This window comes from Trichogramma pretiosum, unplaced genomic scaffold (genome assembly GCF_000599845.2).
Source record: "Trichogramma pretiosum strain Unisexual culture from Peru unplaced genomic scaffold, Tpre_2.0 scaffold42, whole genome shotgun sequence".
NCBI lineage: Eukaryota > Metazoa > Arthropoda > Insecta > Hymenoptera > Trichogrammatidae > Trichogramma > Trichogramma pretiosum.
In genome coordinates, this window is record NW_019641653.1 from 897,265 (window position 1) to 922,210 (window position 24,946).

General features: G+C 35.9%; 3 protein-coding genes across 6 annotated transcripts; 2 read left to right on the forward strand and 1 right to left on the reverse strand.

The window, feature by feature from the left end:
* Positions 1 to 328: 328 nt before the first annotated feature.
* LOC106651918 (zinc finger and SCAN domain-containing protein 12) lies at positions 329 to 4,081 on the forward strand. 2 transcript variants are annotated; one of them, XM_014370615.2, is made up of 4 exons: positions 329 to 444; positions 511 to 990; positions 2,226 to 2,802; positions 2,877 to 4,081. In XM_014370615.2, exons 2-4 carry the CDS (start codon positions 802 to 804, stop codon positions 3,425 to 3,427), a joined length of 1,317 nt encoding a protein of 438 aa, XP_014226101.1. In that variant the 5' UTR covers positions 329 to 444; positions 511 to 801; the 3' UTR covers positions 3,428 to 4,081. The 2 variants fall into 2 exon arrangements, with proteins under 2 accessions (XP_014226101.1, XP_014226100.1); XM_014370614.2 differs by having other exon boundaries at positions 329 to 990.
* Positions 4,082 to 4,513: 432 nt separating this feature from the next.
* On the reverse strand, positions 4,514 to 10,953 carry LOC106651920 (S-adenosylmethionine synthase). Of its 2 annotated transcripts, XM_023460110.1 has the most exons (9): positions 10,681 to 10,930; positions 10,185 to 10,599; positions 8,454 to 8,531; positions 8,259 to 8,381; positions 7,389 to 7,501; positions 6,489 to 6,632; positions 6,062 to 6,280; positions 5,457 to 5,773; positions 4,514 to 5,369 (listed from the first exon to the last, which is right to left on the reverse strand). In XM_023460110.1, exons 2-9 carry the CDS (start codon positions 10,297 to 10,299, stop codon positions 5,264 to 5,266), a joined length of 1,215 nt encoding a protein of 404 aa, XP_023315878.1. In that variant the 5' UTR covers positions 10,300 to 10,599; positions 10,681 to 10,930; the 3' UTR covers positions 4,514 to 5,263. The 2 variants fall into 2 exon arrangements, with proteins under 2 accessions (XP_023315878.1, XP_014226103.1); XM_014370617.2 differs by lacking the exon at positions 7,389 to 7,501 and adding an exon at positions 7,882 to 7,994 and having other exon boundaries at positions 10,185 to 10,953.
* Positions 10,954 to 11,264: 311 nt separating this feature from the next.
* Positions 11,265 to 23,063, forward strand: LOC106651878 (phospholipase B1, membrane-associated-like). 2 transcript variants are annotated; one of them, XM_023460109.1, is made up of 7 exons: positions 11,265 to 11,645; positions 20,760 to 20,855; positions 21,404 to 21,615; positions 21,686 to 21,862; positions 21,935 to 22,227; positions 22,645 to 22,823; positions 22,898 to 23,063. In XM_023460109.1, the coding sequence occupies exons 1-7, from the start codon at positions 11,549 to 11,551 to the stop codon at positions 23,038 to 23,040; spliced, it is 1,197 nt and encodes a 398-aa protein (XP_023315877.1). In that variant the 5' UTR covers positions 11,265 to 11,548; the 3' UTR covers positions 23,041 to 23,063. The 2 variants fall into 2 exon arrangements, with proteins under 2 accessions (XP_023315877.1, XP_014226055.1); XM_014370569.1 differs by lacking the exon at positions 11,265 to 11,645 and adding an exon at positions 19,809 to 20,310.
* Positions 23,064 to 24,946: the final 1,883 nt, after the last annotated feature.

A 24,946-nucleotide genomic window follows, 5' to 3' on the forward strand; every position in this document is an offset into this window, starting at 1 on the left:
TGAAATATTAAAATTTTTATCGGACAAAATATTGCTGCGCTATCGGTCGTTTTATACGAAAATACCCCTGACATCGGATAAACAAAACGAAAATGCGACGCGGACACTTCGGAAAAGTCGATGAAATCATCGTGTGTTGCGCCTGCCTGCCATGCCCATTGCCTTACATGCACGATTACAGTGCGCTGCACGCACAGAGAGCAGAGCTGTGCCATGCGAAACGACTGCCTCGCAGCAGAGGTCGGCCGGTGGGGGAGAAAACTGCGCCGTAAAAGAGAAATCTGTAAGCGTCGGCCATGTTTTCGTGGCTGTAGAGAAGAGAACGTTCACGAAGCGGACGAAGCGACGCGTCGCGAGGTCGGTGTACGATGAAGATCCCTGCACAAACGCGGCCCGCATTCAGCCATATTGCTGGCAGTGAGCGCTGAGCAGTTGTCTGAGCAGGTAGATCCCGCTTTGAGTGACCGAGTATAGAAAGCGCGATATACATACATTTATATATCTGTATAGATCAACGTCGCGTAGCACTCGAGCGGCGACTTGGCGCGATTATAAAAATTTTCACCACTGCCGTGTGCTGCTGCCTACTTGACGTCGGAAAAATCACCGAGTGGCTTCTGGAGAGACCACCTCCGCACGCGGTACGTGCAGCATCCGACCGCGCTTCGCTTCCATCGTGGGACCTATTTGCACTATTCGAGGGACTCCGTTGACGTTGTTGTTGCTCTGGGTCGACTGAGAAAAATAAACGGAGCGGTTTTACTTTTTTTGATTTTACTTTGCCGTACGACGAGATAGAATATGGACAGCAAGGGACAAATGAAGACGTACGTGCGTCGCAGCAGAAAGGGCGACAGCCCGAGCAACGTTATTATTCATCTGAACGAGCTATGCCGACTGTGCCTGGTCAAAGATGAGGAGATGGTGCCAATTTTCGACGAAGATCTGATACCTATGCCACTTAGAATTATGGCTTGCATCAATCTTGAGGTTATTACTCTTCTTTTTTTCTGTTGCTATTCTTAATTCTGTAGTTTATAATTTACTTTTTCCTACGGTTAATAAGCTGGAAGCGTCATTGAGCGTCCGATGCGAGGCATTTTTTCCTCCTCTCTACCATAGTATGTTACTCGAGTGTACTATTTTTCTTCGTCTCACCACCTCTTCTTTCATAAAATGCACACGCACACACATGGATGATTGGCGCGCCTCTCCTCGCGAACACACCCACACTCGTTGTGTGGATACGCAAATGACGCGCTGCGTCTTCGTTTGCATACATTGTTATACACATTAGGTTAAGCATAAAAAATGAGCAGCCGCCGGCGTTGTATGCACTAATAACTCGGACGAGAGTGAATTTACCCACTTGGAGCTTTGAATTCAATCGAAATAGCTAGGTTATAGAAACCTATTTTATCGCTCTGTACCGATGTCGAATAAGCCATGAGATGATACATACGTTTTCAAATCAGTTTTTACATTATATACTTGCTCTGGAGTAACTCGCTGTTATGACATCTCTCGCGTATCACATATACTCAGCACCGAAAGGCGTCGTTCCGTGCTGCGATACTCGCAATCCTATGACGGATACAGAATAGCCTACATGTATCGATAATTATCTTTTTAACGCACGTAAATGCATTATAAGCAGCGCACACCTCTGCTGCGCTCTGGTGTGCTTCTTCGTGGCATCGATACGCGCAGCTTGCAACGAAAACATACTGCCACGGCCGCTATCATGGAAGCCGACGATATTATATATCCTCGAATGCAACAACCTTTTTTACCGAGTTATCGACTTTGGTGGTTTTGACCAAGGAAATCTCTAGATATCCAAAACACGACAATATGATTCCTGTATTATGATAAATGGATTTGTTTCGATTATTCGGATGCGCTCGCTTCAAGCGTCCTAACTTCATTGATCTCATGATTAATATGAATTTTCATTGCTAATCATATGAACCAAAAATATTGATTCAATCTAACAAAAATAGGAGTATAAATGTTTCGAAAGATACTAAATGGACCCAAAATAGAATCTTAAAAATATTAACTTTTTTTTATCGTATTCTTAACTCATTGTTTTCAGTCAAGTCATGTTATTCTTAATTTTAATTAAAAAACAATATTGCATAGAAACTTAAATTACATACTTTACTGTTTGATACATTGAATTCTTTTCTTTCATGAACTTATTTGAAACTTCCTTTTAACAGGTTTTTGAAGAAGATGGCTTACCAAATATGATTTGCCATTCTTGCAAATACCAATTAGAAAAAGCTTATCAGTTTAAAAAAAAATGTGAAGCAGCTGATAGTAAATTACGGAAACATGTCAAGATGATTCAACAATTAACAGGAGAAGAAGACGAAGTACGAAGTCAGGATGAAAATGAACAGTCTAGCAATGGCAAACAAAAAAGAGTTAAACAATTACTTGCAGACTTGGTCTCCACAAGATCTGAAAATACCCAAATGGAAAGTGATCCCATTGAAGTAACTGAAGAAGAATTAGTCGGTGGGTACATTCTTGGTGTAGGTGTTGACAATGCTGAATTGGAAGATCATCTATCGGAAGATCCTGAGAATATTACTCTGGGACCAGCTGAAGAGAGAACAGCCAAAGCACGATGCACCATCAGGGGAGCAAGAATTAAACAAGAGCAAGACTCAGATGAAGAAACTGTGGATGAAGTTCAAAGAGGTAACTCTGCTAACAGTGAACAACAAATGTATGTTATGGAATATCAAACTCAACCTCAGAGTCAGCAAGTTCAACAGCGTCCCCAAATAGGTAATAATGAAAAACTTAAATTTATTTTTAAGTGGAAAATACATTGCTTGATTATATATATTTTTTTATTCTAGTTGAATCTGGTGAAGAAATCAAAGTTTTCCAGTGTGATAAATGTCCCAAAGCTTTTACGAGAAGAATTATGTTGAAAAGCCATCAGTCAGTTCATAGTACTCAGAGAGGGTTTACTTGCCAAGCATGTGAAAAGTGGTTCCCGACTAGATCTGCTTTGGTTAGACATGAAAGAACTCATACGGGTGAAAAACCTTTTGGATGTAATATTTGTCATAGAGCTTTTGCTCAAAAAGAAATACTTCTCAGACATCTCATGACTCATTCAGGTCAGAAGCCTTTCCAATGCCAACATTGTGAAAAAAGTTTCACACAACGTGAAGCTCTTAAAGTACACATGCGCAGACATCAAAAACTTAACCCAAATGATATTCAATTACATCATTGTCAATTATGTCCAAAAGCTTTTTGTCATGCATCTGGCCTAAGCAGACATCTTGTCACACACACTGGAAGAACTTACAAATGTGTAGAATGTGAAAAGTCATTCACTGATAAAAGTTCACTTTTAAGGCACAGTCGCATTCATGCTCCCAAACCTATAGTAAATTAAAAAATTATCCTTGAAAGAATTTTTCAGATACTTGGTTGCATTCATATTAATTTTATATTTATCAAAAATTAAAATGATAAGATTATTTTAATAATTATGGGTGAAATTAAAAAATATTAAAAAACAAATCAACTACGATAAATGATGGCTCTAAACAGGTCGTTTTCAGATTTCCATTAAGTGGACACTTAATGCTTTGCCAGGAGAAAAATAAACAAGATCTTTCATCTCGTTTATGACACAAGATCTTTCATTTTTGCATGCAAACACATTTGTTGTGCCTCCAAGCAAAGCAGTATCAAGACCACTTTTTGAAAACGAATAGTGAACGCAATGAAGTTGTAAATTTAACATGGACTTTGAATTTTGTGATGATGATGGATAGTGTAATTTTAATTTTTCACGAATTATATTTTATTTAACATTTGCGTTGGTAAAGCCATTATTTTTTTGGATAATGTTTTTACGAATTTACTTCCTGATTATGAATAAATTTTATATGATGTACGAATATATTCCCACAAAATCATGTTCTCAATTGATTATGTATTTAAATCAATAATTTAAGACTTATTAAATTTTATAGCTTTCACTGTCTGTAAATTAATTACTGTGAATAAAATAAAAAAAAATAAAAAAATTTGATTCAGTAAATGAAATATTTGAACTTTATATTAAAAAATCTTGTTTATTTTTTTTTTTTTTTTTTTGGTGTACGGTGTAGCTGAATAATATGCATCTGCTTGCATGTTCAGCCTCATCGATAGCGAGGGCTAAGTTAAAACATTTTTTTCTTATGTCAATTTCTTTTATAACTTTTATCAAGATAAGTACAATCCATTTCGAATGTGTTACTTCGCCTTAGCGAAAAATGTCGATGGGTCACAGAAAAATGTTTTCGTCATTTACATACAATTCAGTTTATAACTGGTCGATTGTACAGTTCACGAATTTTTTGATTATACTTAAGAAGATTAAAAAAATCACGCAAAATATCGTGCGCATTAAATCTAAAAACAGATACATAAGAGATATAGATATCTATAGCTGGTGGCACTCTGTTAAGTGTATTGGTATTTCATTTGGTTTTTTCAAACTTCATTCCTGTGATGGGTTTAGCATGAGGGGAGCGTGGCTGAACAAGAAACATGCAAATGCTATTTTATGTATATCTTAACAACTAAGAGTTTAAAATTCGCGAATACAATACAATTTCTATTTTTCTACAACTTTACAAACTAGGAACCACTGCATCCCTCGTGCTGTACCTTCGACGAGACATCTGCAGTTAGTACTATTTTTTTTTTTTTTTTACCAAAAGTAACGTGACTGTTTAACTCATACATACAAACACACATACATACATACAGACATACATACACATGCCACCTTTTATAAACGTGGAACTGAACTTCTACTTTGCATGTTTATAATTGAATAATTGATCAAGAGTAAATAAATTGATTAAATTGACTAAAAAAACTGAACATGCAAAGCATCATATATTCTTTGATTTCATGTCCACACTTTTCTTCTTTTAAAGAAGTCACTTTATTTCATGCTGGTTGATCACTTTTGGAATATTTCAATTTGTACTAATTTTTTTTGCAACTTTTTTTAACCGAAGTAACATTTTTATGAAAAAATACACAGTTCCAAAACTAATTCAACCTTAAGAGGCATTATTAGCAATTTCACAATTTGGGTGACATGAGTTTTAAATTTATGAAAATAGATCGACGAAAAAAATAGAGAAAACATAAAACCAAAGAATACAGTTGGTACAAGGAGAAGCTTGTCACATCGTCAAAGTTAAATGGTTTATGTAGGATTGAGTCAATCAAGTTTTAGGGTTTTGGGTTGTTCCCAAGTAAAGCAGTCCCTTCCAAAATGTCCATATGTGCTTGTTTGCTGATAGATAGGATTGCGCAAATTAAGCTCCCTAAATAAAAAAAATATATATATTAGTAAAATAAAATGTGATCAACATTATACATAATCAAAGTACATTTTAAGTAAATAAACTTACTTGACAATTTTTCCAGGACGTAAGTCAAAGTTTTTGTTTACTATCGCTAAAAGTTCATTTTGAGACAGCTTTGATGTTCCATAATCAAAGACTGTAATAGATAAAGGTTCTGCAACACCAATTGCATATGATACTTGTACTAAGCAGCGCCTGCAGAGCCCGGCTTTAACCAACGATTTTGCTACCCATCGAGCAGCGTACGCAGCAGATCTGTCAACTTTAGTAAAATCTTTTCCTGAGAAAGCACCTCCTCCATGAGCACCCCAACCTCCATAGGTATCAACAATAATTTTACGCCCAGTGAGACCAGCATCACTCTAAAAGTTAATAATAAAAATTTAAGATCATGGAATGACAGATTTTTGTTGTTCAATTCTTAGATTTTATTTATATAAAAGTTTAAATATGATTAATTCTTAAATCTGTCATTTAAAATACTAAAATATTCTCAGAAAATATTTGCTAATCATGGCATTCAGAAGTAGCAAATAAGATATCCATCATTGAAAACGAAATTGTATATATTTTTCGTAATATTAATCTTAACAACATAATACTGTTCATAATAGTCATGCACAAATAAGATGAATTTAAAATGTATCTACCTGTGGGCCTCCAATGATAAATAGTCCGCAAGGATTAACATGAAAAACTGTCCTTTCATCCAAATATTTAGCTGGAATAACTTCTTTGATAACTTTGTCCATTATAGCTTGGCGCAAATCTTCCAAAGAGACTTTTTCACTGTGTTGGAGAGAGACTACTACTGTGTGTACTCTAATTGGTACACATGCACCATGATCCATTTTATATTCACATGTTACCTATTTAAAAAAATTATACCATTAAAATCTCAATCATATAATAATTTTACATTAATGTTGATTTTGAACTATTTAGTGACTTTGTTATTCTCAACAGTGTTTTTTACATCATGGCATTCAAGAGTAGCAAATACAAAAAGATCATCATTGAATAACAAGTATGCAATATAATGTGAAAAATATAATTTAATAAAAACTATTAAAGTACCTGAGTCTTAGAATCGGGTCGTGCCCACCATAGTTCTCCACTTCGTCTCAATTCAGCAATCTTCTGATTAAGCCTGTGTGCTAACACCACTGTTAGCGGCATGCATTCGTCTGTTTCATCAGTAGCATATCCAAACATTAAACCCTGAAGATTGAAGAAACATTAGAATAGAAATATAGAAGATTTCATAAATAGAAACATCAAATAATTACTCAAAAACTAATTTAAAAACTCATTGTTAACACAAATTTTAGAGCATGCAAATAATAACTTTGGAAACGATACTTGATAATGTTATCAAAATCATCTGTTTTGAAAGTTATTAAAAAGTAAGTTGAAGTATATTGAAAAGTGAAATATCATTCTCAGATAATATTTGGTTCTAATCATGGCATTCAGAAGTAGCAAATAGTATGAACATCATTGAATGTTATATTTCACTTGTATTATTAATTAATTTAAATGTTATTTAATATATTAATATATAAGATAAATAAATAAAACACCAACACTGTCTCACAGAGCCAAATAATAATATAAAGATGTGGAGAGAAAATAAATCAGAAACTACAGTAATACATTTTCCACTTCTATGATAGTAATAGAAAAAGTTTCATGTGAAAATAGAGTAAAAATATGGACATCTAACTAGAGGTATAAGGATCCATAATATTAAAAACTTAATATGTAACTACTGTAACTACACCACTACACAACACAGATATACTTTGTAAACGCTATACAAAGTAAAATAGTACCATAAATTATTGCAAAACCAAATTAATGGAACAGAGAGTGCAAATAGAAATAAAGGTGCTGACATAAAATGAATAAGACACATTAAGTCAACTAGAAGGAGAAATGATAAAACATCCAAGAAAAAATTTTTGGTCATGTAACCTGATCGCCAGCACCAACTTCTTCATCACTACGATTTTCATGTACGCCAGCTGCAATATTTGGGGATTGAGCATCAAGTGCCAATAAAATGCTGCACAGTTTGTAGTCAAAACCTGTAGAAATGATGGAAAATAAGATTCAAGTAATTCGCAGCAAAAATGATCTTAATCCTCTGGAATAATTTGTTTTCTAAGAACATGTTTCATATAAATGAAATCTTATTTTGACTAAATACTGAATTGTGATTTTCAACTAGTTCAAATACATTGAATTTTTTTCGTATGTATGTATAGAATTGTTTGTTTTGCCATAAATGGATCCTCTTCTCTAGAGTTAGTTTGTAAGAACCCCTATCTTTATCATTGTGCGGTAATTAGAAATAATTGGAATTTGAGTTCACTGTTATTTTTAATCGTGAGGTGGCAGCAAAAAAGTTAAATGAGATTTATTAAATTTGCTGCTCTGTGGTACAGGCTGTGAAAGTATTATGTACCTGATCGCCTGCACCTACGTCCACTTCTGCTCTGTCAACATGAACTCCATCAGCTATATTTGGAGATTGCTGTTCGATTGCCACCATAAGATTCAATGTACGCCAATCAAATCCTGCTACCAGCATTATATGCTTATATTAAGTATTTTTACACACGCGATTATGATTGGAGTTGAATAATTGTTTACCCGGCAGCTTTTAAAAATTGTAATCATGACTCTAACGAAGTTTTTTGAGTAGTTTAGTTCAAGTTAATTAATCAATTCATAATTATAAAAATATAAATAAATCAAATCTCAAATAGTTTTCTTTGAAAATAAGATTTTTTGAATTAACTAAATTTTGAAGTGTTCAGTATTGAAAATTTATGAACGTACCTTTGGAAGAATCATCATATCCTATATGATTCACAGTATCACGTACAATTTTTTGATAATCTACTACAGCTTTAGAAGTGATTTCTCCACACAATAATACCATTCCAGTCTTTGTAACAGTTTCTAAAATATCATAAAAAGTTAAGTGTTAAATAATTTTAAAACAAAATTAAAGAAAATTCTGTATGTACTAACCACAGGCAACTTTGGCATCGGGATCTTGCCTGAGATGAGCATCCAGAATGGCATCACTGATTTGATCGCACATTTTGTCTAAAAACAATAGTTATTAATTAGTTTCTGAGAAATAAATAGAACCAATTTAGAAAGAAGATTGAATGAAGAGTTAAATCTAGATAGCAAAAGTAAATAACATTACATAAAAATTAAATGGACTGGTCGTTGTAAACATGCTGCAAACTGTATCAAGGGACCGGCGAAAATATTTTATCATACTCGTACGATTTAAGGTCAGGTTGAATTTTAATTCAGTCAAAAGATTTGTGAAAAAAAAATATTGAGATGGACTCTCGCGGTCGTTTAATAACGATAACATTTTCCTCGTGTGAGGCCGAAGATTGATAGAGGCAATCGGCCGATAGTCGTTAAAAATAACAATAGGGGAGCAAATTTTTCGCAGAGGAAGGAGACGACGGCAAGATAGATCACATCGGTTGTGCCAAGTTATAAAGAAGCGGCGAAATTCAAACATAAATGGCTAATCTGCCAGAGAGAGCGTCGGGTCAGAGGAGAGTTCCACCGCACGCAAGAGAGGTTTTAATCTCGCACGCAAGCACATGGCACTTAGCTCGGGTTTTTTTTTCGTTCCGACTCCGAAATTATGGTGTTAATTCGAGCGCATGGGAAGAACGATGAAATGTTCGTAAGGGAAGGGGGATCAGAAGAAAAGGTCTCAAACGCGAATGTGGGATGTGTATCGAGGGAATCATGATGCAATAATATTTTGGAGCTGTTCGATCGAGTGTTTTTCCACGATTCTCTCACAAAGATTCATAAATTATATGAATAATACAGATAAGAGTCGAGAAAAAAAATGCCCTCCAGAACAGGTGAAGCAGCCGCGATGTTTCATCATGTTAAAAATTCTAAAAAATGATCAGCTATGATGAATTCAAATCGAGCTGTACTGCGCATGGTTTGGGGCAAGCAGTAAAAAGGAGCGTAAGAAAGAGAGAGACAGGAAGTGATCGTAGTACAAGAGTGCGCCTCTCACATAGAAATTCATGCGCTCATCATCGATGACGTATATGCGTTTCTTGGAAACGTTCGATTTTTAACCTAAAAGCTAGATTGTGCTGCGGGCAAGTGTGTAAGAGAAAAAGAGCGATAGAGAGAAAGAGAGAGAGAGAGAGAGAGAGAGAGAGCACGAGACATGACGCCAAGAACGTGTTCGAGGGAGTCGATAGAGATTACACATTATGCGATCGAAGAAAAGGCTCTCGCGAGAATTCGAATCCGGACTTATGAATAAAATAAAGGGTTTCACGTGATGTATGCGATTAATTTGGTGATTTTCCGTGCTCTACTGTACATGACTACAGTAGAGTGTCTCGGGCTGCGTTATAACGAAAGCTTAGAGAAAGAGAGAGAGAGAGCAGGTCAACGGGCGCATGGCCCCATGAAGCAAGGCTACTTTTAGCTACAAGCAGACGAGACCAACACGGCATTAAAGGAAGTAGAGATGTGAGAGTGAAATGATTCGCTAGATTGGAGTACGCCAGGAAAGAGACAGTGAGAATAGATGAAAGAAAGTACGAGAAGAGGAGCGGGCGAGCGCAAGGGTTAGAGCCAGTACAGAGCGCGTGTAAAACTTGTATTACTCAAGTCGAGGAAATAGCACATGGCGCGAACGAAAGCGAGAAAGTAAAAAAGGGTATGAGCAAGGCATACGATATCTCGACTGACCTGGATGTCCCTCGCCAACGGACTCGGAGGTGAAGAGGAAACTCGTGTCCTGCTGTAGTTCTGGTGGCGTGTGGCCATTGGCGTAGCCGTTCATATGGTGCGCGTTCTCCGGCATGATGCTGTCGTTGGCTTCGTTCTGTTCCTGAATCGTGTTCTTTAACTCTGCGCTACCCGGCTGAGACTGTGACTCGTGCAGATGATCCAGATCCAGCTGGCCTGTCTGTGGCGATCTCTCCACCAGTGTGAGAGCGTGTGTGCTTACGTGCCTCGAGAGAGGGGGACTCGTATACTCGGAGAGAGTATGAGAAAAGAGCGAGAGAGAGAGAGAGTGGGAGGAGGCGCTCGCTGCTGCGATGCTGCCTATCGCTTTTTATACAGTGTCGACTATGACTGACTACTGACCGACTGTCGTATACTGTACATATACATGTAGTTGCTGGTGCGTATATATTAGCGCGGGATGTTACGAGCGTGTATGCTCAAGAGCTCTCCGTACCTGCAAACTAACTACGACGAGCCCCTGCGACGAACTGACTGAGCTGCTGCCGTTGCTGCTGCTGCTGCTGCTGAGCGCTGAGCAGACTTACGATTTTCGTATGCTATACGTCGTCTTCTTTCCTTCTTTCTTCCTCTTGTCGTTCTCGCTGCAGAGCGAGTGCTGTTCGAAGGGCGAGAGTAAAAGAGCCAGCGACTAACTACGACGCGGTACTACTGCTTCTGCTATGCTCAACTTCTATATGATGATGATAACAACGATGATGATGATGATGATGATGATGTGCAGCTGTAATGCGCACCCTCGTTTCCCCGACCAACGCGAGCTGCTGCTACTATACAGGAACGGGAGAGTCCGACAGTCCGAGTCGATCGCCAACTTATATTAGCAGAAAGAGACTCGATTCGATTGTATATTCTCGCAGTTTTGTCAATAGCTACTAGTGCTGCTATTGCCTTCTGCTCTTATCAGCGCGCGAGAGAGATAGAGAGAGAGAGAAACTCGTGCACGCTCACTCCGCGAAAACGCGTATATAGTGGCCTGATGCAATGTGCCTGGCTGCGAGAGAGAGAGAGCTGCTGTTGTTGCAATTCGCGCGCACAGACACGAGAGTCGTCGCTCGGTGTGCGTGCGTGACGAGAGCGTGTCGGAGATTTGTGACGGCCGCGCGCGACGATTGACGAAGGTGCAAGGAATATACAGCGTGTATACTATATATAGGTATTTGTACGTGCTATATTATACACAGCGAGGGAGATGCTGAAATCTGTGACTGTACGAATGACCGCGACGATACGACGAGCTCGTATATTCGTGCAGTCAGCACAGCGAGGAAGATAGAAAGAGAGAGAGAGAGAGAGAGAGAGAGATGGATGGATGGACGGAGCGAGGGGTCTTTCAAGTTCGACGAGAGCGTGCTGCTGTGTACGATGAAGCGAGGGATAGAAGGAAAATTAGCATAACTAGTAAGTATGCGAGTGACGACTGCGCACGAGACGCTGTGCAGTGCGAAAAAGAAGAGAAGTCTCCCCGCTCGCCGGCCCCCTTTATTTATAAAACCACGGCACAAGCACAGCTCGCGAATACATGTATAGAGAGAAATCCTCGGCCGAGACCGTCGCGCCTCGATCGTCTTCGGATCCGTCGTCGACGTCGCGCATCATGTGATCGCAGCCTGATCCTATCCTTATATACTAGATTATAGATATACCCCCCAGCTTGGGGCAGCCCAATTTATATATAGATATATATACACAATTCAGCCTATTGTATACAACGCGTGTCTCTGTATTTTTTTTATCTGTACATATGATTTGCATGTATTTTGATGATCGTTTATGCTCGCGACGACGATTCGTTACCAAAGACAACGTAATTATCACGCGAGCCTGATGTAAATACGCAAATTAACAGGCAGCGTTTAAAGATTGAACGGAAGCCGATGTATATGCGCGACTTTTACCTCGTGCAGCTGTGACTGTTGCTTCTGCCTTTGCGGCACACAGCCCGTCGCGCTGTTGTTGACGATCGAGCCGCCAACACGTGCGCGCAACACCGTGCAATAGTGTTACAGTATTATACCTATACGCGCTACGTTACGATGAGATTATTGATTTGATTTATGATGACTTTGGAGCTCGCGGTTCTTTAACGTGTTGACGATTTTCCATCTCGTGCTTCTACGTGTCTTACGAAGTTATTTTCCTTCGTTACTTCGGAAAAATGATGGCTTATCATGGCTATTAAACATTTTCAGCTGAAATTTCACTTTTTTACTTATTTTTTTTTTCTTTCTCTTCATTTACTCCGAGCAGTCAACCTAAATCCTGTTGTGAACTCCAAGATGCACTCGGCTTTCTTTCCAATCTTACATACGTTCGAGGGTCTTTTTCACTGCTCGTAGCGTACAAGTGGGCAAAGTTCGACGGAACAGCTGTTACAAAGCACGAGTAACGTGAAAAGCAAGATATATATCTTTTGACAGTCGTCGTCGTGAACAGCTGTGTGTTCTGCCGGCTTAAAATTCCGACCCTCTTGCTCTTCGACTCTGTGTATTTTTTACAATACCGTCCGAAAAACAGTGCGATTGAAGTGTAAGGGAAAAAGTCGGTTTTTTTTGAGAATTCACGAGAAAAAATATTTTGACCAACTTTCTTTGCTCTGGAAAAATTCCATAGATTCTTCGAGAAAATTTGACAACTTTAAATTTGTTATTAAGTTTGAATATTTATTAATTTTTTATCTAAATAAGTAGTAAATTATAATACAAATTTTTCTAACGGTGTCGTTCCGTAACAACAAATATTTTCAGTGTGTGTGTGTGTGATTTTTAAACATAGATAAAATACATAAAGTTTGGCTGATGAAAACGTTATCCGATGTAACACGAGAAAACGTTACCTCATCGTCGTTTAGACTCCAAAAATTATGTAAATAAGGCTGATGTAAACACAGATACAATTGCTCCCAAAATCCTCTCCCGTTGAGAGACTCTTCGATTTGAGGTAAAAAAGAAAAAAAATAAATAATAAGGAGAGAAGGGGAAAAAGCTACCGGTATAATTGATGAGTTTATTTATTTATTCTCGAGGAGAAAAAAAATATAATTTGAATTTCTTCATAGTCATTTTTATACATACGGAAATTATAATCTGTATATTGCAAATGTACGTTCATTCAGCATGTGTATTATAACGTGGATTTAAAAATGACCTAGTCATTTTGCTTTCAAAGCTGATGAAATTTTACGCTTCATGAGATTTACACTTTTTTGTCATGAAAAAGATCCGAGATGTTGTTAAACTAACGCTATCTAATTGATTCAACGATAATTGTTTTTTTAAAAGAAAGAAAACTATAACTATTACTCGAGTCTTCGAAATGTCGAAGGCACTTCGTGAAGGTTAAACAATTATGCAGGAAAACCCGTTTTAACCGAACTCAAATTGATAATGTTATAATCGCTCGAGCCGACGAGTCTTTGAGAAAAAAAGAGCAAGCTATTATAAGAACAGTATATATATATGGAAGCTAAGAATTAAAATTTAGATATGAAGTATTATGGAGGTTTATTTTACAGCGAAACGACGACGACGAAGTAGAAGACGCATTTTTCAGCGGTATTTCTGTATGAAGTAATGTGAAATATAACCCACAATCGCTCCTCGATGCAGCCGGCTTTATAGCCGTCGAAAAAGTTGTTATAAAAGTTTCCTCGTGGCGTATACAATTTTGCTGATGCAAAAAGAAAGAAAGAGAGGAAAAAAAAACGACGGGCGAGCATTATCAGCAGGCGAGGAGGCGCACACATTCACTGACATATTACTCATTATCACGCACTTTTGCCGGGCCGTATCAATCGTGCACGTGGAACTGGGAGAGAAAATCGCCACTCATTATATTGCATTAGTTTAGAAAATGTTTGCAATAAATACGAGTTGGCGCTCGGATGCGACCGAGAGCGTTCGGCGCGACGTACAACTTCGTGTGGGTATTTTTCGGAAAAATAGCTGCGAGAGGTTGCTCAACTATACACGCGCGACTATTACTAATACGTTTAATGGAATATTTATGAAGCAACTCCGAGGTAAATTGAAGTGATGGGCCTGTGTACGTTTCTTTCGGGGGAGGGGTATTCTATGAGGATGGCATCGAACTTTGAATAATCATAAAATATTATAACGAAAAAATCACACGATCTTTTTAAGTTTTATCGTGTGTTAAATGCGCTGCAAACCGCTCTCTCGCGTGGGTTGTCGCGAAAAAAGACAAATCTTTGAAAGTAATTTGATACTATTTTTAACGGTTGTAACTTGAACGATATCAGTTCATTTTTTTTTGCATCGGTCGGAATATTTTTCACCTTTGTTCATTTGTTCACTGCGGTGACGTATATGTGCACTTATTTAACGTAAAATACAAAAGTAAATAATGAATTAACGATGCTTTTTCAAGCCGTAATAACCCGGACGTCATGCAGTTGAATAATTTTTCAAAGAAACTATGAACTCAAGAGTGCAAAATTGTATCGTTACGCATGAAAATTTTCATATTTAAAAAGCACAATCGTAAAAAATGTATTCTATGCTTGGCAGTTGTGTTACTTGTTTCCGCGTAAGCTCGACGCGAGATCCGATCAAATTTCAAACTTTTTTCCAGCCAAGTCCTTAAATTTCGAATAAAAGCAATAAAATCTGCTCTTCAGCGTTTTCGTAGATAATTCCTTTGGTTTAGTAATTCGGTATAATGGCTTTTCGTAACAGAATTTACACGCGTCAGCAGCATGATTTTAATTTTCGTATCATTTTACCGTACAAAAAAAAAAGTTGATTAAAAAGTTTTGAAATAAAAAATGCATAATTTTCCATTATGAACTTTATTTGTTTTTATGAAAAATATCGTGAAATGTTTTCAATCGTAGAGATTTAATTGTTGATAAATTAAAATTAGATTAAATTTAGATAAAGGTCTATAATGTTCGAACTGCAATTGTCAAATCTATTAGAAAAAAGTACCGTTTATAAAATTTCATGTTTTCAGTACGCATATCCTAATGATTAAAGTTTTTTTCTTTACAAATGAGTAAAATTTTACATCTGCTGACACTTTATCTATTTTAATTGATTGTTGAGTAAAACGAGATTGCGCTTCGGACGATTATTTATAGTTTATTTCATTGATTGATCGAGATTAATTTCTCTGCCCCCGTTGACACGCGAGATATATTTTTAAACAATATATAACATTATTATCAAATGTTTTGAGTTCAAATTTGACAATCTGGTATTATTCAGTAAGAAGCAGTCGATTTATTCAAGTCTGCTCTCGATGTCAATCATACAATTAATGAACGCGAACTTTGCTGCGAGCTGCGCTCGGTCGTGCATACACACGCAGATGTTGATAAAGGAAAAAAAAATCATCATTATGGTTGTTTGTGAAGAAAGCTGAGTTTCAAGCCTAATCTAGCTAAGTCTGCTTTCTACAGTAATTCGTTCGTTAAACTCTTTTTTTTTTCAAAGAAATTATACAAGATGCTGCACATTATCTCGAGAAGATTGAGTGTACTAAAAAAAAAAGGTGCCGATAAGTACACCACACGTACACACGTACCATTGCCGACGCAGCTCTCTGGTAAAACAGTCAAAAACAATGACGTGCACTGCTCTTTTCGCGCATATATTAATGATTGATATCATTCATTAGGGTAGAATAACTGCTATCAAGAGTAAATATTACACCGAACTATATATTACGTAATCGAGCTTTATCTCTCTTTCTCGATTTTGTTGTTTAAAGAGTCTTATATCGTGTTTCGGTATATACAATAATAGTGAATGAAAATTTTTCGTCGATATATAATAGCTATTATTCTTCGATTCCAAGACCCCTATGAAGAAGTGTCTGCATCGTGATTTCCTAAGCTCTTACGAAATCGAGTTGCGATATGATTTATTTCGATATTTTAATGAGTATATTTAAAATTCCGCCAAGTTTTTTAACTTATCGGTGTTCTGATGATGTTCAAGAAAAACAAAATTAAAATTATCGCACAATGGTGTAAAACTATTGATACCGTGTATTCTTTTGATTGCAATGACTGCGATTCCGCAAAAACTCCCAATTATAAAAGCTATGCTTCCAATTATGAAAAAATAGTTACGAAGGGTTTGAATGTACAAACTTTTTTGGGGAGTTCTATATGAAAAGCTTCTGAAATGCTTAGCTTGAAATTCAAAATTTTCTATGATTACGATCGGGAGCTGTAAGAAAATTAAACGTAATAGTTGAAATTAATAATAAAGTTTGAAAGGAAATTGATAATCACATAGAATATACATGTTTATTTCCAGAAAAATTTCAATTGAAAGTAATTATTAGAAGACATAAGAAAGCTGTACTATTATAAGTCGAAAAATTTCAAAGGTAAAATAGTAACAGATAAAACGCGTACAATGAGAATCTGTTATTTCCTATATGATGGAAATATCATAATTAAAGTACTACATAATACTATGACTTCAGAATCAGCTTAGTTCAAATCAATTTCAAATGGAAAAGCAGATGTTATTGTTCATTTTTGTCATTGTTCTTTTAAACATTGTGAAATCATATTGTACCATTAAATATTTTTGAAATAAATTCCATTCCTATGATATCATTCATTTTGATATAATACGAATGGCCACACAGAAGTTTATAAGTAGTTGTTTTATTTGCTCGACAGATCAATTACACAGAGTGATGATTTTGTAAAGGAGAGCTCATTACGCTGTTCGAAGAACGAAGCAGCTGTAGCGCGCACCATCTGTGAATTTTGAGACAACTTTTTAAATCATCATTCTTATTTGTTTGCGCTAGAATTACAAATGCAAGAATTGAAACATAAAATTTTAAAATTAAGCGTTATGTTTTTATTAAAAATTAATGGATTAAATTAATTTAACTTTTAGATTACTGAAACATTAATTTTTTCTTGTTACTGTTAAGAAATTTTACAAATACACTACGGTAAACCCTGTAGTAAAAATTGTTATGTTTGCTGAGAAAATTAGAGTCAAATAGCAATGGTCATATGTTATAGAATATTGTAATCTTTATCATATTCCATTACCAAACTGTGTTATAACTAAAGTACAGATTATTATATTCTATAACATAAGACCACCATTATTTGACTCTGTTTCAACTTTTCTCAGCCAATATAAACATTTTTACAATATTTGGTCTTTCTTCAATGAGAGAATGTTTTCAAATATATTACGATTCCTATTTATTGAGACAAATTACGGAGCATTTACTTGAGTAATATTTAAAAAAGTTTTGTTTGAATTTTGGTTTTTTCTTGGTAAAAATGAAATATTTTGGACAATCTAATTACACCATTGAAGCCGAGCAAAAATATATCGGAACCATACATGAATGTTTTTTTTTGAGTAAATTCTAACACTTTTTTCGTAAGCTAGAAATATGGTAATATTGTCTGATAATGATCAACTCATGGTCAACACTCCAGCGTCCGTCATTTATCGTCGAGATCTCCAGCGACTTACGTGACCCTCTGTTTTAGCCCTTTTTAGGCCTTAAAATTTGAAAATGCCCTCGAACGTCGTGTAAGCGCTTGCGCTCAATCCTGATTTATAAATGCAGCTTCGAAGATGTTTTATTAGTCTTGAAAAAAGCGTTTGTTGCCTTGTTTTCTTAGTGACAATTGATTGAAAAACAATTTGATATAATGGTGTACCAAGTTACTTATAGCATCGACAAAATAGCTTTTTGTTACGGTAACTAAAAATATTAGTCGGCGGTACAGAAGTGCGTTTTTTTTGTAACAAGGAAGAATTTTTCTGTGTGTTCTTCAATATTTTTCCCCCCTCACTTCAGTTTCGTAATGTACTATTTTCTATGTGTGCCTATCAGTGTCGTGTGTCGTTGAGTTTCCGACACGTGAAACCCATCACTATTGTCTGCGTACGATGCGGGCAGGGATGTCTGATAGGCTGCACGACTTGCAGGCGCTCGCCAGAAACAGCGTCTGGAGAAGACCCACATGGTCAAATGACGTTGTCGTCATCGACAGCTGGAACGGCAATGGTTGCGACCGCGAGCTATGAGTATGCAGATATGCTACTCCTAATCCAGGATGTCAAGCTCCTGTTTATGGTATACTTTGAGATCAGGAGCTTTAAAGATAAAATGGATGAATGATTCAAATTTGATCGACGGCCCGGAAATATAACGGATACCATCAAAGATCATTTACCAAAATTACTCGTGAACGACTAGCAGCCTCGTCCATCTATCCCAGATGTGTCTTAGGTCAATTTTGCTCATGCTTCAATCTTATAAGTATCAGTAAACCATGGGTTTATTAAACATCACTCTGCTGATCATAATGCTTTGATGATGAATAGTATGAGCATAAATGCTAAATTTGAACTTTCGTCCATCAAAACAGCAATAAAGAATACGTTCTCCGATACAATTTCTAAAATTTTCGGGGTACATAAAATTTTATAAAGTCTTTTTTATATTGTCAAATGATGATATAATTTTCAGAATTTTTTAAAATTTGGCCACGAATGCTTTTTTAGAAAGCTAGGAAAACATCTTATGAATCCTTTGAAATGAATGATATTTATCAAGTGAGCACTCTTTTACCGACGGAACTTAGAAGTAACCAATTTGTGTATCATCGGTTGGAATGGATAATATTAACTTACAAGAGCCTGTTTTATTTCTTCAAAAATTTTTTACACACAACTTATTACCAATGTATGAAAAAAAATTTAAAAGATCATTGATTCAATTTTTAACTCTTGTATAACGATACCCCATTGCAAAAATCTGAAGTTTCATATTAGGAAAACATTTTCAAATTTTATTTAAAAAAAAAGCACTCCATTCATCAAAGACTAACGTCAGTAACATTTGAATTGTTCCATTTTCGTTCTGAGCATTGACCTAATGCACAAAGCACGATACCTCTTTTCATTTCTTGCCATACTTTTCCCATTAGCTCATTTGCATCGCGTTAGCATTATTTTATTTTATTTTTAGTACAGATGGCACAAACTGTCCCGATCATCAATTATAATCGGGGTTATTCACCTTGCAAAACGAGTCCTCAAGTCGGTGCTTTTTTTTTTGGTAAAAATTTTTTTCTCGCTCATTTTCTTCTCCGCGTGTGGGGTACGCAACACAAAGAGTTACAAGGCCGCTTGCGATCATTGATCGATGCAACATGTGCACCTTCAACTAGTTATTCATTTGTAAAATTAGTTTCCACCCAATTGCATTCGGAGTCAGTAGACATTTCAAAGATCAGCTTGCCAACAAGTTGAATTAGAAAAACGCACGAATAGAAAAATCGCAGCACGTGCTCCGACGATCGTCTAGTGCGAGCGAGAGACCTCAGAATACTATCGAGTCATTCCGATATCCAACGTGAGTGAAAAACGTGAATTAGCTCTCGCGCGCGCGCAAAGTGTTCGCGTATAATAGATGCGCATTCAAGGAGACTTACCTAGAAGAGAGAAAACAAGCGTAAACACATATAAAATTACCTTCTTAGATTATATCGGAGCATCCGAACACGACGCTTAGTATGCATTCGCCTCGATCGCTGAAATCAGCTACACACACCTGGATATATAATAACAACTGCATTGACGAACCTGCTTGATATTTCAATCCTGTCTTGACATCGTGAGTGCGTTGCCTCTCCGCGCGAGCTGCATCTTCTTTCAGTCCCATTGCTCCTTTTAATCGGAGAAGCTACTATATAAGACTCGATCTTGTCTTTCTCCTGCGCGCCACCAACACACGCGTCAATGGAAACTTTGTCGTGTCCTGGCACGCGACAACGGAGTATTGTTCGCGGCATTTTCAGATAGATTTTCGTTGTTATTGGACGCGATTCATCCGAGCTCGTGCAGTGCACAGGCGTTGAAGAAGTTTAAATATTTACGTGGTTATTCGATTCGAGTGCTCATCATGACGTGTGCTTGGATTTTACTCACGATCGTTTGCTTTTCCATTTTGACGGTGTTGGGTCAAAGGACGCATTTGGATGCGCCTCAAAATATCAAACTTCTGCGAGCTTTTAGACAGTGGACCACAAAAGTTATAGGTTTGTTAAAATAGTTATTTTTTTAAGTAAAACTAGAGATGTTCGCTCATTTTCCAACTCTCTGACGCGCTCTTGAATGACAATCGCCCGCGGGCGAAACTTGCACGTTCTGAACGAAGAAAAGTGATTGGTATGATATTACCTTGACATCTCAGTCAAGAATTGAATTACAGGTAATCATGGGGAAATTTCGAGAGGTTGGGTAAAATAAGTGTAATGATAGATCGGGCTTATCGATTTTTCACCAGTGAACTATAATATTAATTTTGTCTCAACGGGTGCATAAAATTTGAGATTTAAATAACAAAAACTTCTGACGCGGTTATCTAACAGTAATTTTTCTTCACTCACATTGTTTTGCGGAGATTTTCAAGCAGCTCTTGAATATATTTGTAATAATAAATCGTTTAACACGATCGTTTTAACATTTGTATTAATTTTTATTGTAGGACGAACAGGAAAAAATGAGGAACTTTTAACACATGCCAGAAATCTAAAGCGCCTGCAAGATTATATCAGTACACCATTCCCATGTGATGTTTCGAGTAAAGTATAAAAAAACTATTTTCAATTATCAAAACTATGTTTTTTTTCTTTAACATAAAACTATAATTATACTTGCGAATCAAGTTTCTTAGAGCATTTTTTCATTCGTGAAAATATTCAGAATTTTTAATATATCTGTCATTAATTAAACTTCAATACAAAACTACTATTTTACTGGTAAAACGAAGTAAGTATACACTTTTTTCATATATAATGTACTAAAATTGTATTGCACTCTAGCACATCATTATTTTTATGGCATTAGCTGTACGCTACTACTTTTTATACAATTGGTATGATATCAACACAAATGACGTCATGATTCTTAGAAAAAGTAATATTCAAACGTGATTTATGGTCAATTTTCGCTTGTAAAAAATGGTAAAAAAGGCTCTTTGAAACTCATTAAATGTATTCACAAAGAGAACTTAAATAAAATTAACTATGCTACATTAATTTTCTTGTTGACAGTCGATATTTGATCAAAAAAATACAACAAACAAAAGCAAATAAAACAAAAGTAACATTTTATTTTCAATTCATGCAGATGGTAGATCTCCGAAAGTTCCTAAAACAGTTCACGAACTCAGACCCGGCGACATCGACGTTATCGGTGCAATGGGCGATTCTCTAACAGCCGGTAATGGAGTATTCGCGAGTAATATTTTGCACGTTCTAATGGAAAATCGAGGAGTCGTGGCAACAGGTGGAGGTCAAGGCAATTGGAGAAAGTATCTTACCCTTCCCAATATTTTGAAGGTAAAATATTTCGATCACCTATTATACTCTTGAATTCGATGTCTAAACATTATTATCTTTAATTATCTAGGAATTTAATCCAAATTTGATTGGATTCGCTACGTCCGACGCCTTTACTTACGAGAAAGCGTCCGAATTCAATGTCGCCGAAGGAGGAGCAATGTCGCGCGATATACCTTACATGGCTCAAGCTTTAATCAATCGAATGAAAAGCGACCCTCGAGTTGATTTGAAAAAGCATTGGAAGGTTAACAATTCAAGTTTATCCTCTAAGGATTGAGAATCGGCTTTATTTACATTTTTGTTTTCCACATCGCAGATGGTTTCCATAATGATAGGCGCTAACGATTTCTGCACCGACATGTGCTACCTGCCAAAGGCTTCCGATACACTGTACAATCACAAAAAAGATCTACTGCAAGCTCTCCGCTTACTAAAGAGCGAAATGCCTAGGACCTTCGTCTCGGTGATACCACCACCGCACCTACAGCTTCTGGTAGACATGACCGGACGATCGGCTTTTTGCGAGATCACCGTCGACTTTGAGTGCTCGTGCTTGCTTGGTCTCACCTTCAGAGATCGCAGACAAGCCTACTACGACATAATGGCGCAGTGAGTTTGATTCTCGGACTTAATTACCTTACCTTGCATCGAATTTTCATGCATCTTAATGCTCGTATGTGTCAACGTTTGAACGTCATTTGTGAGATCTCTCGCTTCTTTATCCTCTAATAATTGATATTTACAAGCTCGTTTATATTCAAAAATCTTGACTGTGAAATAGAACAGCTACGGAAAAATTTTCATCGACTTTCACTGCTCGTGTCAAAAGTTTCAACGCGTGTGAAATCGGGATTACCAGTTTAGAATCAAAAACAAGCCCCGGAGAGCTTTAATGTCAAACTGCACCGATATATTTGATCCTTGAGGCGATCGATAATTAATTTTTCATTATAATGGCTAAATGATTTAATACCTATCATGTAATACTAAAATACCATTCATTTCACACTATAATGTTTTTTCAAGATGGCATAAGTTAGAGGAAGAAATAGCTATGTATCCCGAATTTCAAACGAACGATTTTGCCGTAGTTATTCAGCCATTTACGACCAATCTGACGTTTCCAGAAACTTCAGATGGAAAGTCTGATTTTAGTTATTTATCGAGCGACTGTTTTCACATAAGTCAAAAAGGAAACGCAAGAGGTATACAATATATATAATGAAATTAAAAAAAAACATTTTAAATATTCGCTACAGCTAATTTTCAAATTTTTCAGTTTCGAATGCATTGTGGAATAACCTACTGCAAGCGGTGGGTGCTAAATCTCGCAATTGGAAAAATACTTTCGAGGAATTTCTTTGCCCAACTGAACGTAGGCCGTTCATAGCAACGCCAAAAAATTCAAATATCAAAATATAAATATTTTAAAGTTACTGATTTGATCCCTTCAGAAATATTTTAAAGACTGAAGATGAATCATAACTAACCTTTCAAGAAAATAATTAGTTGATTCAGTATTATGTATATGAAAATATCAGCACTACGTAAACTTTTGATTCTTCAAATTTGTTAAACAAGTTGAGTCGTAAACACCAAGAGTGTTGTTTACAAAAAATCACATTGTATTTTAATAACTTGGTAATATACTGTCATCTACCTTGATATAAACTATGATTGTCATATTATATAATACTTTTTTTTGTAAAATCTAGAATCAAATGTTTTGTAAGTTTTGAGCGAATGTTATTGTTAATGGCAATACATTATTTGTGATTCATAAATGTATTAATAGAAATAATTTTCGTAACAGATGGTTGATCAATAGTTTTATTTGTAAACTAGTTCACATCTTTTTTCATCTTTTTTTATGGAGAAAAATAATTATTTAAATTGAAAAATAATGATTGTATCAACTTTTAAATATTACGGTACAAATAAAATCAAAAAGAATGAAAAAAAATGCTATATTTATAATCGAAGTGGATTGATAGAAACATTTCGAAAAGCACGGCATAATTAACCCTGTTATGATTCTCGCAATCAATTAATGCCATGACTGAAAACGAACTTATACTTTTCATAAACACATTGAGACTCGCATTGAGAACTCGGGGTTTACTGGTTGTCGGGAAGATGTTCGGGAATGAGTATATTCTTGTATTTTTATTCTTCGACGGTTGTATTTATAATCGTATATATGGGTATTGGGTATGAGTGCGACAATACTGCCAAATTCATAACATTTTTTTTACTCAATTAATATTAAATTCATGAAAAAATAATAAGGAACTAAAAGTTATTAAAATCAGTCAAAGCGTAAAAGCGAATTTTTTGTATTTTTTATTTTGTGAACATGCGATCGGAAGTCCAAATCAACTTAGCTCTTGCAATTTTTTTTATCTTTGTAAATAACTGAAACGAAGTAGCTGGTGCAGTATTTTGAGAATCCTTTATCTTACAGCTGCATACGAAGATTTTACTATAATTTAATGTTGTATTTTTATTCGATTTTATTACAATTCTATTAGTATTGTTAAAAGATATATTTCGTAAGATTTCCCTTGGGCTAAAATGATCAGAGAATCAGCATAGGGTGTTGAAGTCGAGAAAAGCTCTCTGAGGCTTAAAATAGGTATCGAGGTGTTTATATCAGTGTTTTTGTGTATTTCTCGATGTGTCATTTGGTGCAGAAAATTTCGCTAATCATTTTCGCATAAGCTTGATAGTTTGCGAGAAATAATCAATTCGAATGTTTAATTTCGACGATTTCTTCACAACTGAATTGCTTGTACCTTGTAACCTATCGAGTTCAAAAAATAACAGCAGTAATTTTTTTAAGTGACTCAAAGATTCCAAAAAAACATAACATTAATGTATTGATGCATGTACAACATTACGTTGATTAAAATTAAAATTCAATAAAAACATATTGTACCTTGAATAGTTTCCATAGTCAAATTAAATCTAGAGTAATTGTAAAATATTAAATCTAATAAAGTAACGGCATAAATGATATTTCATAATACTTGCGAATTGGCGTCAATTATACGCGTAACTACGGTGTATGAATAAAATCAATTGTCATTTCAATTTTGACGTATACAACAGGTTTTAAAAATGTAAAATAGCAATTTACAATCATTTTACGCTCAACCATCAATCATTGACATTCGGTAATACCAATATAAGCCGTATCAGTACGAGTACACGTTCGCTCAAGTACTCGAGGATTATGCGTATTATTTGCTCGACACTCGCGCGGAGATGGGTTTTTCATCTCTCGCCTTCAAACGGGGCGGCCTGTTGAAAAACACTCGTACGAAGG

What these genes read in the sequence shown, in the direction of transcription:
- LOC106651918 (XM_014370614.2), top strand. Translation starts at nt 802, where the DNA reads ATGGACAGCAAGGGACAAATGAAGACGTACGTGCGTCGCAGCAGAAAG. An exon ending in TGGCTTGCATCAATCTTGAG is followed by an intron (nt 991 to 2,225) that starts GTTATTACTCTT and finishes TCCTTTTAACAG; the next exon opens with GTTTTTGAAGAAGATGGCTT. An exon ending in TCAACAGCGTCCCCAAATAG is followed by an intron (nt 2,803 to 2,876) that starts GTAATAATGAAA and finishes TTTTTATTCTAG; the next exon opens with TTGAATCTGGTGAAGAAATC.
- LOC106651920 (XM_014370617.2), bottom strand. Translation starts at nt 10,299, where the DNA reads ATGCCGGAGAACGCGCACCATATGAACGGCTACGCCAATGGCCACACG. An exon ending in ATATGATGATTCTTCCAAAG is followed by an intron (nt 7,995 to 8,258) that starts GTACGTTCATAA and finishes TGCTGGTAGCAG; the next exon opens with GATTTGATTGGCGTACATTG. An exon ending in CGTCCTGGAAAAATTGTCAA is followed by an intron (nt 5,370 to 5,456) that starts GTAAGTTTATTT and finishes TTTTTTATTTAG; the next exon opens with GGAGCTTAATTTGCGCAATC.
- LOC106651878 (XM_014370569.1), top strand. Translation starts at nt 20,175, where the DNA reads ATGACGTGTGCTTGGATTTTACTCACGATCGTTTGCTTTTCCATTTTG. An exon ending in CCCTTCCCAATATTTTGAAG is followed by an intron (nt 21,616 to 21,685) that starts GTAAAATATTTC and finishes TTAATTATCTAG; the next exon opens with GAATTTAATCCAAATTTGAT. An exon ending in ATTTGAAAAAGCATTGGAAG is followed by an intron (nt 21,863 to 21,934) that starts GTTAACAATTCA and finishes TCCACATCGCAG; the next exon opens with ATGGTTTCCATAATGATAGG.